The 12,841-nt window shown below is 35.5% G+C and overlaps 1 protein-coding gene across 12 annotated transcripts in view; it reads right to left on the bottom strand.

Moving 5' to 3' along the window:
• Window positions 1-12,841, bottom strand: part of FRYL (FRY like transcription coactivator) — a 176,821-nt gene that overhangs the window by 78,504 nt on the left and 85,476 nt on the right. For all 12 annotated transcript variants that reach the window (XM_052780108.1, XM_052780109.1, XM_052780110.1 and 9 more), the window contains 8 exons: window positions 12,355-12,494; window positions 11,806-11,902; window positions 9,285-9,364; window positions 8,695-8,775; window positions 8,055-8,223; window positions 6,930-7,022; window positions 3,761-3,859; window positions 2,104-2,205 (listed from right to left, as the gene is read on the bottom strand). In XM_052780108.1, the coding sequence (XP_052636068.1) occupies window positions 2,104-2,205; window positions 3,761-3,859; window positions 6,930-7,022; window positions 8,055-8,223; window positions 8,695-8,775; window positions 9,285-9,364; window positions 11,806-11,902; window positions 12,355-12,494 (861 nt within the window). The remainder of the gene's footprint in view (window positions 1-2,103; window positions 2,206-3,760; window positions 3,860-6,929; window positions 7,023-8,054; window positions 8,224-8,694; window positions 8,776-9,284; window positions 9,365-11,805; window positions 11,903-12,354; window positions 12,495-12,841) is intronic.

Genomic DNA, 12,841 nt, shown 5'->3' with positions numbered 1-12,841 from the left:
TTTGAGGATAACTAAAGGTCGTGTGCACTGAAACCCAGTACAAAGAGTTTACAGGGGCAATAAATATTGCTAGTACTGGATTAGGATTCAGATCGCTCTCAGGAACATTATCAAGTAGAACGCAGCACAGAAATACTGCAGGGTAAGGCAAGGTATGAATATACTATGCATCAGGTACTATGGGGCAACTGCGAAGATGTGACCTTTCACACCACGGCAAATGGGAAATTACTTATTTCTGTCACCAAAGTGTGACCATACAGTGTTCATTGCTAGGTAACAATTTGCACTGGGCAGTCACCAGGGAATAAAGTGAGCACCATAAATCCATGACCTACATTACCTCTCGGCAACTTGCTAATGGGCCTGTACTTTTCATAGAATATCCCTGTGACACAGTCTCAGTGTTGTCATTCTTTCAAACATTAGTTTGTTAATTTTAACTAATACAGTAGGGGTGGATAAACCTTTTCAGTACTCTAAAGTACCTTCCAGTAACTCTCAAAATTACTTTATTAAATAACAAAGACACTGGAGACAATGGATGTGGAATCCTTATTGCATTTTACATATTTATGTAACTGCAAATAAAATAACTTTAGTCATTAGGAAATCAGGAAATAAAATGGGGAAGGGGAAATCTAAAAGACTAAACTGCTGTGAAACTCAGATTTATAAATTAATGAGATTACTTATTATAGAGTGCATGCATTTAATTAGCTTCAGAAACAAAGGAACACAGTAATTCATAAGACACATTAGGACAGTGAAGGTGTATTTCTCAAGATTAAACTCAACAAAGTTTCTGAATAAGGTAGGCATCCAAAAAACCAATAGTATTCAGTGGGTCAAATTAAACCAAACCATAAAATATCCTAAATATCTCACTGATGGCACAGCATCATAAAACTGCAAATTCTGAATTGCAGAAATTCATATGTAGGATTTCTGCTGAATAGAGCCTTACAGTAAACGTGTTAAGCTGTTAGTGGTTAACAGAACTAAGTAAAATATAAAATGCATGCTCAGCAACTACCAGTTAAACTCACTGGCATTTATAGTTTTAATACATCCATTACCAGCAATGGACATCATGCCAGAAAAACGCAACTCCTAGACTGTAAGAATTTTTTTAAAGCTTTAAAAACAAAAGCAAAAGCAGCCTCCATAAGCAAAATAAACAACAAAACAAAAATCAAGGCAAATATTGCAAAAGAACTACAACGTTAGATGAAAAATATACAAAAACCCAACAAGCAACAGAAAAGTGTGAAAGATGTCATGAAAACAAAATGACCCTTAAAAACCAATCCAAGCAGCTAAACCTGTTTCCTTTTGATTTCATGCTGGTTTACGTATTTTACTAATAAGCTTCGGAATTGTCACTCATACTTAACCAGAATGAATATTGTGAAGGTGGATCAAAGAATTTATTAAAATTATCAAAATCAATACACTAGGCAAAATCATGAACTATGTTAATCGAAATTAAGGAAAGAACATGTATAACAACTAATGCTACAGGAAAGTCACTAATACAAATCCCTAATTTCTAAGTATCTCAATCTCTTTATGAACCAACTCATGTTTACAATGCTATCAAGTGAAGCCATGATTTAAAGGGACACTGTAATTTTTATTTGGAAAATATATATCACAGGCTGTAGATATTGTATCTTTTCTGGACTCCCAATTCATTTTCTATTCCTTCAAAAAGTGAACAAGAGAAAGAAATTTTGCACTTACTATACATTCTACTTATTTTCTCACATATAATTTGCACATGAAGAATCACAGTTTGTACTTTCTCTAGCATAAATAGCGTTTATTAGCAGATACTCCTCCTGCAGATTTTACTCAATAAAAACGATAGCCCCCAAGGGAGCCACATCCATTTCCAGCATTACATAGCATCACAAATACTTACTACTAAGTTTAATACTAATGGAGACTTAAGGCATTTAATTAAAGAAAACCCCAAAATTCACAGTGTCCTTTTAAACAGCCAAATATTCACTGCTTATTTGGCATGAGAATGCTGAGAACATATCGGAATAAACGCTATTGATTTGCAACAGTTCCTGAATCGAAAAGGATTCTTACCTTTAGATGTGACAAACAGTTCTGCAGGAAAACGTGCCAGTTATTTAAAAAAAACTGTTTCTGACTGACACACAACAGGCAGGTGATCAATGGATACAAAGCCTATGAGTAGGGGGGAAAAAGAATTGATCAAATTGCTCTTTGCAGACCTCCCAAGTTTTGTACACTGAGAATGAGACACACAGTCGGTTCTCGTCTCACAGTTTTAGCATGGCACGGCAGCCTTTCCCCCGCACTAGGACACGCATGCCAGGCGTAGTGTCCTGGGTATAACCTATGTGCTGTAAGAGCTCATGGTGTAAGACTGGGGCAGTGGGACCACAGCGAAGCTCATCTCCTAGCAAGGTCTGATCTCAAACAAAGACTGAGAGCAGATCTCACCCTTCATACAATATTTGCTCTTTCCCTGCAACCACATGATCCAATTCAAGGGGTCCTACATACTGGGAGAGGGAACTGCCTTTAAGAAGAATATTCAGGAAAAACATCATCAACTCAGTAAAAACCAAGGCAGACTTTAGGTTGTCAGATACATTACTTCTACTTAAGGTCTACTTTTAGTAAGGAATGAAGCGCAATTTAATGAAGCCTGTGAATATGCAGACTAGCATGACTTTGCTTTGCTTTAGTAACATAAGATTTGTTTAAACACTACATACTTTAACAGAACACATAATGGTCATTAATACCAAATCTGACTGCAGATTATCTTGTTATGGAGCACAACTAAAGAATGAGGATGAATAGGCAAACTGTAATCTTGATGTAACCATGTTTCTGACTCCATAAATAAAATCACATTGTGAATACTAACATCAACTACTTTATGTTATTCTTGCATAAGGAGTTTAACCATGTACAATGACATATGCTTTATATGCTCAGAATACCAGAAAGTAAAGCTCATCTCTAACATGAAAGTGAGAATACATAATTTTAAATTCACTTGCATTTACTGAAAAACATAATTTTAAATTCACTTGCATTTACTGAATATGCCAACCGTGATCCAAAATTTAGCGCTACATTTCCAGCAAAGTGAAGTGAATCAACTTGAAACATGGCTGCCATGGTCATCAGGAGTTACCAAATTCTGCATTAGTAAGCGATTTAAATCCTTGCTAAGATGCAGTTTTAGGGGAAAAACTAAGATGCAGTCTTAGGGGAAAAGAAACCCACAGATATTTATATCTGAAAGAGATAATAAAAAATACTGGAAAAAGAAAAACAAAGTATATGAGGAGAGGAGAAAACAAGCAGAGCGGGGCTATTAACAGGCTGCTATTTTGCTGGAAAAGTCTTGTCTGACACTTTTATCTTTTAATTAAACATAATTTAAATATGCAGACTCCCTGAATGCAAGTTCTTTTTAGAAGAGACGTTAGGTTAAATAACTCTGTCCTAAAATCCACTAAAATAAACAAAAACAAGCATTGATTTCAAGACAACCTCACAAGTGAGATAACAGAGCATGTATCTTGCACAAAGAAACAAATCAAAATTAGAGCAAATGCCCATACACTGTGAATTTAATTATACTTGAACTGAGGAATTAAGATTTAAATTAATACAGCTGTTAGCTTTTCCTCATATAATGTTCTAGTATAAAAGTCTAAGATGAGCAAAATGGAGAAGTTGAAATATTTCTTTAAAATACCAGTGAATGCTTCTTTCTTGAACTCAGTTCAAAGGTAGTCTGATAAAGCATCTCCACAAAATTTTTCAAACATGGCACATTCACTTCATTTTTAACAGCCTATTAAAAAAAATACACACATAAATGGGTTTAAAAGTTTATACAGAAGGCAATTTAAATATACATTAAGATGTCCATGAATTCAAGAACATTCAGAAGTTAAATCTCACATTAGGTTAGTATTTAAGGGTACTTATCTGAAGTATAAACAGAAGCAAAAGAAATCATATCATACACTACAACCATACAGTTAAAAACAAGCCAACAAACCCACAACAAAGCAAACCCAAAACCCATTAAAAACCCCACTATTTTAAGAACATGGCCTGTATTCTCTACTTGAAGAAAAAGTATCTGCCATCAACTAACAAATAAAAACTACACTGAAACTCTTCATAAGCATAATTCCATATATTTCAAAAAATAATACCCATAACTTTTTCACTGTTGCCCTCTTCAATGTTCCCCTTTTCTTTTATGTTCTCCAGTTCTGAAAACTGAAAACTTAGGAAATGATACACAGGATTACCAGCCAACTAACCATGTAAGTTGTCTTTGTTCAGCTTTCAGAATTAATGAAACAGATACATGGAGCCCTACACCTTTTTCACCCACTCTGTCCTTGCACACAGAACAGCCTTCCTTCCACAAACCAGGCAGCTACCTTCTTTATAAAAACCTCTGCAAGTCTCTTAGGCTTCTCTCTGGATACCTGTGATGATCCATTTAAACATTATTCTCAACGTACTGTTTAATACTGTTTCTGCTTTATTTATCAAATTGGCGGGTGGGGTGTTGGAGAGGGGGTTGGCTTTTCTGGAAGAGATCCTCTATACTCGTAACTCCCCTATAATATAAGGTAATTTTTGTTAGTTTTTATTATTCAGAGTTATTAGAAGATGTGTCATGTCCACCTTGCTAAGAACACTCTGAAAACATTCATGATGGGGAAGCATAAAAAATGGTATATAATATCTCTGTAATCTGTGTACAAATCCAAAAAGAAAGAACTGAGAAAGTAGCTGTGTTTTAAATCACTTCCTACATACCCTCAAATTATTTATCTTTTGCTATTCTTAAGCTATAAGTTGATCAGTACCCCACTAGCTCCACATGAGAAATTATTTGTTGCCAGCACCACACTGTTGCTTTGGGATATAACCTTGGGCTTACAGATCAGCCTTAACTTCCCCACTGTAAAATATGCTGTCAGCCGTCATACCTGCAGGGTCCAAATCAGGCCACATTTTTTAAAATGCCTGAATGACTAAGCAGGAGAATGACAGTAAAGAGGTCACAATGCCAAAACCCAACACCTTCCTCACTTAAGCAATTTTCTGTATCCAAGTTACAGAAAAATCTAGATTCATTCCTTCGTCTGCTTCAAAAAGATTCAAACTTGCATCTTGCATCTTCCAAGAGAATGACTAACCCTCTCAACTGCATCTCAATCTGGGATGGGGCTCTCCACTTCTATTTAAGAAGCTCCATTTGTATGGAACGATTAAAGACTCAATGAGTCAGAAGGAAATATCAAGCCTCCCTCACCAACCATTTAAAGCGCTGATTCAGGCTATGCTTGTAGGAAGCGATCCACAAAACAACACACGTGCTCTGCACAGCCGGTGTGCGTGCCTCCACGGTTACCACTGGATAGTCCCAATTCGCAAATGTCCCAAATGTCTCATTACTGTACGTGCAGTTTTCACTTTATTTAAATTACGATTTTGCAAACTAATATTCGTGTTTACCTAAATGCTAAGTACTTTCACTATGCACTGCCCACTCCAACCGCCAACCAACTATGGAGTTCAAAATGACAAATGTGTTCACTTTTTAACAGGACAAGAAATTCTTCTCTAGAAGAGTGTAAGTATGGCCAGGTAAGATCAAGAATTCAGTCAATAAACAGCTACTACTAACACCACCTCTTTGTGGTCATGCCTTAAAAAGAAAGATTGTCTCCCTCCTAATTTTAAAAAAACCCGAACACCCTAGGTTGAGACCAGTGAAGGGAGAGAAGCATTTCCCCATGGCTCAGGGCAAGGCAGATCGTTTGAAAGAGAATGCAGAGTTCAGAGAGATTTATCTTTTTTTTCCTCCGAGCTTGCTTAGATGGGATCCCCACCCGGCCTGCTAGTCTTTGTAGATGCCATTCTACGAAACGGGATCTACACCTCCCAGTTCTCCATATATAGCAAGATACGCCCCTATAATCAGTCGTAACATGGAGCCACGACCTGCCATTTTTCAGGACAGCACACCAAACACACTGTGGCCTAGCATTTGCTAATACAACTATCATTTCAGACAACGGTCACAGCAAGTATCCATCTACTACAATGGAACTTTCTGAGCTTGTGGTAAATGGTCAGCTTGAGGTATACTGAGCTGCCGTAACTTCCCGTTGACTTGTTGACCAAGCTTTACGCAACTGAGCGAAACAGCCTGGGATGAAGGGGGAGAACCTGTCCTGACTGAAAGCATTCTCGCAAGCAGCATTATAGGCACTGTACATCCAACCCTGTGATGATATCGAGGTTTTTTTCTTGTTCATGGCTGCTGAGTAAGATTTCTGGCTTTAGATTTAAGACACATATGGGAGATGATTGACTGCTCTTCCACTTGAAGGATTACATCTAGTGGACACTCACCTCTACGAACAATTTTTTTTAATTAGCCAAAACCTACATTCTTCCTTCCTGCATAGGAGTTCACACTCTCCCTATCAGACTGTAAAAACATTACATATCTCAGTTTATTCTAGAAAGAACTTAACAGGTTTCGGCTAATAAAGAAAAGTCAATGGGACCCTTGAGTGAACAAGTATTAGACCAAGGAAATTTCAAATTGTTAGAGCAAATATAAGATTACACAGTGCTCTGGTGATAAAAGGGCCTAGAAAATAGACAGTTTTAAGAAGTTCTGAAAAAAGACTGGGAACTAGCTAATACAGAAATCACACTGACCCATTTCCCTTTAAAAGATTATGTAGGTGCTTGTAATTTACTTAATAGCCTTTTTGAATCTGTAAAAATGTAATATTGTGATGATGAATGGAAGCAATTTTAACAATGATAGCCTAATTGAAAGTGATCAGAATAGCAGGGAAGAAAAAAAAAATACTTACAGCAGCCACAGGGATAAGAATTTCCACAAACAAACCAGCAAGTGCATGTTTTATATCTTTATCTTTTACTTCCAGGAAGTATTGAGCACATTCCTTAATAAGGAAGCATTAGAAAAATATTTAGAAAAAAGATGACAAATGTCACTATGCCATAAAAACCACTAGCAGCATCACACTAATTGCCAGTTTGAATTTAAAATATGCAATGTGTTTAAATTATTCTTATATTCCTTGACAATATCAACTTTGCAAAACTTTAGAAACTCTAAATCCTGTTTTTCTAGCAATTAAAAAGAAATTGAAAGGAGAACATTTGTAATACCAGATAGCTATTTACTTTCTACTCAGAATATAAAAGAATATAAATATGCACATTTTTCCTCAGATTATTCTGAAGTTTTAAAAAATAAACACTTATCTCTGTTGAATGATTAAAAAATAATTTTTTTATATACTCATTTTCATTTTCAAGATGACCTTGATGCAAAGAAAATTTTACAGAGGAATAAATATTCCATACACATGTTTGCACACCAAACTTACCACTCTGGACACAATCTAAAGCACTTGTATATGTGTCATTTTTTTCAGGATTGAGATCAATGTCAATGGCTGTTAAATAGCTCTAGTGAAATTTATGACTAAGTTGCAGTAACTTCAGTTAATGTGGAATGGGCAAGTTATTCATTAGGACAATTTTTAATCCACAATCAAGAGATTTTTAAGTCTCTGAAAATTAACTGTAGTGGTTTTTAAACAAAAGTGTTTCTTGGCATCTCAGCTATTAAAAAAAGACATATCAACTAACTTTTTTCTTTAACCCACTGCTTTCATAAAGAAAGAAAATTATTTGATTGCTACCCATTTTCATTTAGTCGAATAAATTCATATATTACAGGTTTGCCACATTACTGAGACAATTGAGCATGAGTTCTCATTATGCTAGGTACTCACGAACTGCAGAGAAACAAATGATTCATGCCTCTGAGAACTTACGAACTAAACAGAAAAGGATGAAGGACAACACACAAGTAGAATGAGCGACTGATCACAGCAAGCATCATTGTAGCTTCATGACTTAAATCAAAATTACACTCATTTCAGTTTTCTGTAATATTCATTTACCTGCATGAACTGAAATGATGCTTCAAAATCCTCCACGGGATACATCTTTACTCGAAAAAACTTCATTCCCATAATCAAACTGATGATACTTTGTACTACATGAGGACTCTGCTCTTTTTGTCGCAGTTCCTTTAATTCAGTGACAAACTTCTTCCTAACAGCTTGAAACCTGAACAAGCGATATAGATGGCAATTATTTGCATTCTTAGTTACTTTTATATGTTGTCTATAATTTTGAACCAATTTCTTTTGTCTGTTAGTGATAACAGCACTTACAGTAAAAGAAACACAAGTAAGATGAACCCTGATACTTTATATCTAGTTATAGAGTGCCTATGATGATCAGCGCATTAGAATATACTCGATAACTGAACAACTACTATTGACTGATACCAGGCCTCCTTTCCCTGCACCTACAAGTTGACAGCAAAGCAATTCAGTATTGTACTAAAGATTATTTCTTGATTTGTTCAAATTTATTGTGCTGGAACATGAGACAGACACGCCAGAACACACTCGACTACACTTGACACTTAAGGGATTAGTTACTGGGGTCATTAATAAATGCTGCTATATTAAATAGTCTTTAAGTCTAGAGTGATTTTTCCCCAAATGCAGAAGAGTCAGAGACTGAACTTACTTTGATTGAGCAAGAACCCCTGTCACTTCTGCATATAAGTCTGCAATTATATGCACATTCCCAGTGTTGGTTCCTGAATACCTGAAGAGAAAAGGGGGGGGGGGGGGGGGGGGGGGAGGAAAAAAAAAAAAAGGCGTTAAATACAACTTTGTTCTTCTAAACCCCAAGCGTGTTCTCAATTACAAACAAAAAGTTTGTTCCATAGCAAAGGCAGATTGTTACCATAAAAACAATGAAAGTCAAACATAAAATGCATGGGTTAACATTTAAAGTGATGTAGTTTTATTGAGCGGACATAAGAGACATACTCTGCATAAGAAGTTTACCTCTAGTTATCCAAACTCAGACTTTTCTTCCTCTGGCTGGCTGTGCAAATCATTCTGCATATTCTAAGCAAAATAAACTTAGCATTATATTGAACACAGCTGTGCTCTTTCAAGATATGTTTTCAGTTTAAAGATAGCAACCAGTGTTCGTTTACAGTATTATCACCAACATGTTACATGTGAGGCAAAGGAGAACAATCACAACAATCAAGCACAGGCTGGTAATACACACAAAATATTTTAAAGTACACAAGTGAAACTTACCCTTCCTTATGTTTAAAGTGCTTAAAAGCCAAGTTTAGAACTTCATGTACTAAAGGATCTGGCACTGGATGAACAGGTATCTGAAATGCAGATATCATTTATATGTATGTAACTATGCATGTATATATACACGTAGGTATGAAGTAAATAAACAGTACTGTGAGATGCCCTGTAGAAATCTCTGCTACTAGTGTCAAAGGACACATCCTTTGTTGACATATGATATCAAGTTAATTCTGCAATATATGAACGTTTACACAACCTGTACTGGCATTCTCTTAAAGTATTTTGCATACTGGCTTTTAGGGATTAAATCCATAATAAAATAAACAACAGTAATGTAAACACTACGGATTTGTCATCAAAATTTATCAGACTAGGTTAACTATGCATCTTTCCACTCTTTCTACCTTGTGTGGTGTTACTATCACAGATTTAACCTCAAAATGCAATTCATCTCGATATAAAGGAAGACAAAACCAAAAAATAAGAATGCAGAAAAGATATCATCTCCATTTCAGACCTTCTGCAGATGAAAGCAGCCCAAACATATAAAAATCTTCCTAGCAATAAATAACAATTTAGTAAGAAACCAAAACCAACCATTGATTAGAAGGCCCTTTTTTACTGAAGTTCTCTTTGACATCACCACTTTTCTCAGGTTTAAAAGAGAACATTTGCTTAAAAACCAAATGTATTCTTAAAAAAAAAGCACGATATATAATTATGAAGTCATAGTATCTTTAAAATTTCAAAGCAATTTAGGTAGGGACTAGAATAACTCAAATATTACTGCTTAAGAGTGACTACGATTTTCACTAAAATACATTAGAAGAAAAGATTACTGTCTTGTCTACAGAAAATGAAGCACACACTGCTTGAGAATTTCATACTCTTCTTCATCAAGCAAGCTATTTGTCCAAGAACTTCCAGTTACTGGAACTGGCTATTTACATGCATATTCATACAATGAGTAATATGTACTCATTTAAGCAAAAGATTTTTGTTCTTACATAGGTCATGTCTGTCACCCTCTCTCTGGTTGCTCTGGGCATATTACAGAAAGGGCTGTATCATACCCTTTGCATCCTCTAAAACCAGTTTTTAAGAATTAAACAATGATAGGGCTCCCAGGAAGACAGGAAGATGGATGTAATGTGAATGTAAATATGTTTATTGATAAAAAGCCATCCTTTCAGCGCTTTGTTTGACTGCCTAATTGCAGAGTCATGTTACAGGCAGAACATACAAACGCTCCTTTAGGTAACTTTTAATATTAAATTGACCGAAAGAGTCTCTTAAGTGGTGTATCTATGTTTAGTGGCCCATTGCAGGTCTTTAGCAGAGGAAAATATCCTTATCAGAAAAATACCTATCTTGTCTGGAGTACAAGCATGAGAGGCTCACCAAGCATTACAGGACTCACCACAGACTCTCTTCAAGACCAAAACTTTGGCACCTCTCCTGACATCTGAATCACTGGCAACATGTACTCTACTCAACAGAAAAACTAATACCAGTTCAAAATACAGAAGCTACCCATACAACCCTGCAATCCTAAACAAGCAATTCCATTTCCCTTTTTCTTTCACGCCAATAGAAAATTTAGGCAGGGACAGAGCACAAACTAAAGATTTTCTGTAAAACACTAACACATGAGAGTTTGATGGTTTTAATATTGTTCTCTGCATCTCTGCGCATGCAGTATAGGAATATCACTTTGGATGATTGGTCGATGTCTCAAAGAAGGATAGGCAGCTTTTTTGTTTTACTGTTTTCATTTTTCCCTATATCACAAACATGCCATACACAACCACATAAACAGAAATCACCTACAAATTATTTGCAAACTAAACCACAGTCCTTGCTTTACTTAGTACAGAAAGCCATTTAATTTTCATGTACCTATACATAAAAGACATAAACTACTTAAGTATTTGAAACGTGAAATTTGGTCAAGTCTGCTCCATGTTTCAACTGTTTCTTACAGTAATCTTTTTCTTCTCTCAAAAAATGCGAGAAAAAAAATGTTGCTACTTGAAGCCAAACTCTATCCTCTTGTCCATACACCAATGCAAATGTTATATTAACAGAAATTGTGCATGACATCATCTAGCACTATACTATAAGGCCAAGCAAAATTACATACCCTTTCTAATTTTTTTAAAAAGTGACATTTGAATGTTGTCATGCAATGATTTCACATTGTATTTTTAAAATGTTTAAGCAGACAAAAGGTACTGAATATAAATAAAATATTATTTTTTACAGTTTTGCTTTTTGCAGTACATCAGCAGCTTTGACTTAGTGGGTCCAAGACATGTGAACTAAGATAAGGCAGGCATGTAAAGAAAAGACAGGAAAGACAAAAGGCTTTATGCAACTGAGAGTATATTTACAGCGTTGCATATGCTCATCATATATATGCTCCAGTTTTTAATACAAACATTTAAAGGAGATGATCAAAACTGACATTAAAAGCAAAAGATTAAAAGAAGTTTGCCAAAGCAAAAGAGCTTACCTGTTTTAGAACCTCTATTAAAACTAAACAAAAAATGAAATCTACAGCTAAGTCCCTCCTTTCAAGTAGATAATCTCTTTCACGTTGTTGGTCATCTCTAAAATAAGAAATCAAGAACACACGTATCATACACCAGACTGAATACAAATATTGCAGAGAAGGGGTATACATGTCTTTCATGCAATCATTGTTGCACACGTATAAAATGGATGGTTAGAAAGACTTTGGGGTTTAGTGCAGCACTGACATCTTGCCCCCTCCTAAAAGGGCCTGTCAACAACCAAAACAATTCAAAAAGGGACAAACTAGCTTGGAATTATCAGCATCCAACTTCCTTCTATAAATCAACGCCAAAATCACTAAGTCACTTCATGCACATCATCTACGCAAGTTAAATACACTACCTCAAAGAAGCCCATGCTCTTTCTACAAAGACTTAGGTAATGACAGATCCAAATACAAAATACTTGTCAAAAAAGTACAAAGCACGCATTTTCTTACAAGAAAGCCCACAAAAATGAAACAGACTTTTGCAATGAAAACTCCTACCCCTTCGATTTTGTGCTAGACCGAGGTCTATATTCGTAAGATTCATCTTCTGTTCCATTTTGACGTCTGTACCAGTCAAACAAGGTGCGTAATAAGGAGGGGAGACAGTGCTCTGCTACTGAGCTCATAGAGCTTATCAACTGAAAAAAAAGTAAGAAAAGTAGTTTAGCATGATAAAGCAATCTAAAAATCTTAGCATTATAATAATTCTTTCAAATGGTTTTTAATGTTAAAAATTTTACAAAGCGGCAACTTTATCTATCATTTTCACCTAGGACAATTACTGTAAATATGACACACTAAGTCAATTATGATGATTAATTTAAGCAAAGTGTTCTGAAGCTCACAGGGATCACAGAATCATAAATTAATACAGATAACCTATATAAAGCCATTGAGAAAACAGCAGAGATTTTAGGATGCCCTTGAATGTTGCCACATGTATCTCTGAAGTATATGTACCTTTACATTACAAATAACAGATAAG

This window comes from Harpia harpyja, chromosome 2, assembly GCF_026419915.1.
Source record: "Harpia harpyja isolate bHarHar1 chromosome 2, bHarHar1 primary haplotype, whole genome shotgun sequence".
Taxonomy (NCBI): domain Eukaryota; kingdom Metazoa; phylum Chordata; class Aves; order Accipitriformes; family Accipitridae; genus Harpia; species Harpia harpyja.
The sequence above is the reverse complement of the archived record's forward strand: the minus strand, read 5'-3'. Positions and strand labels throughout refer to the sequence as shown.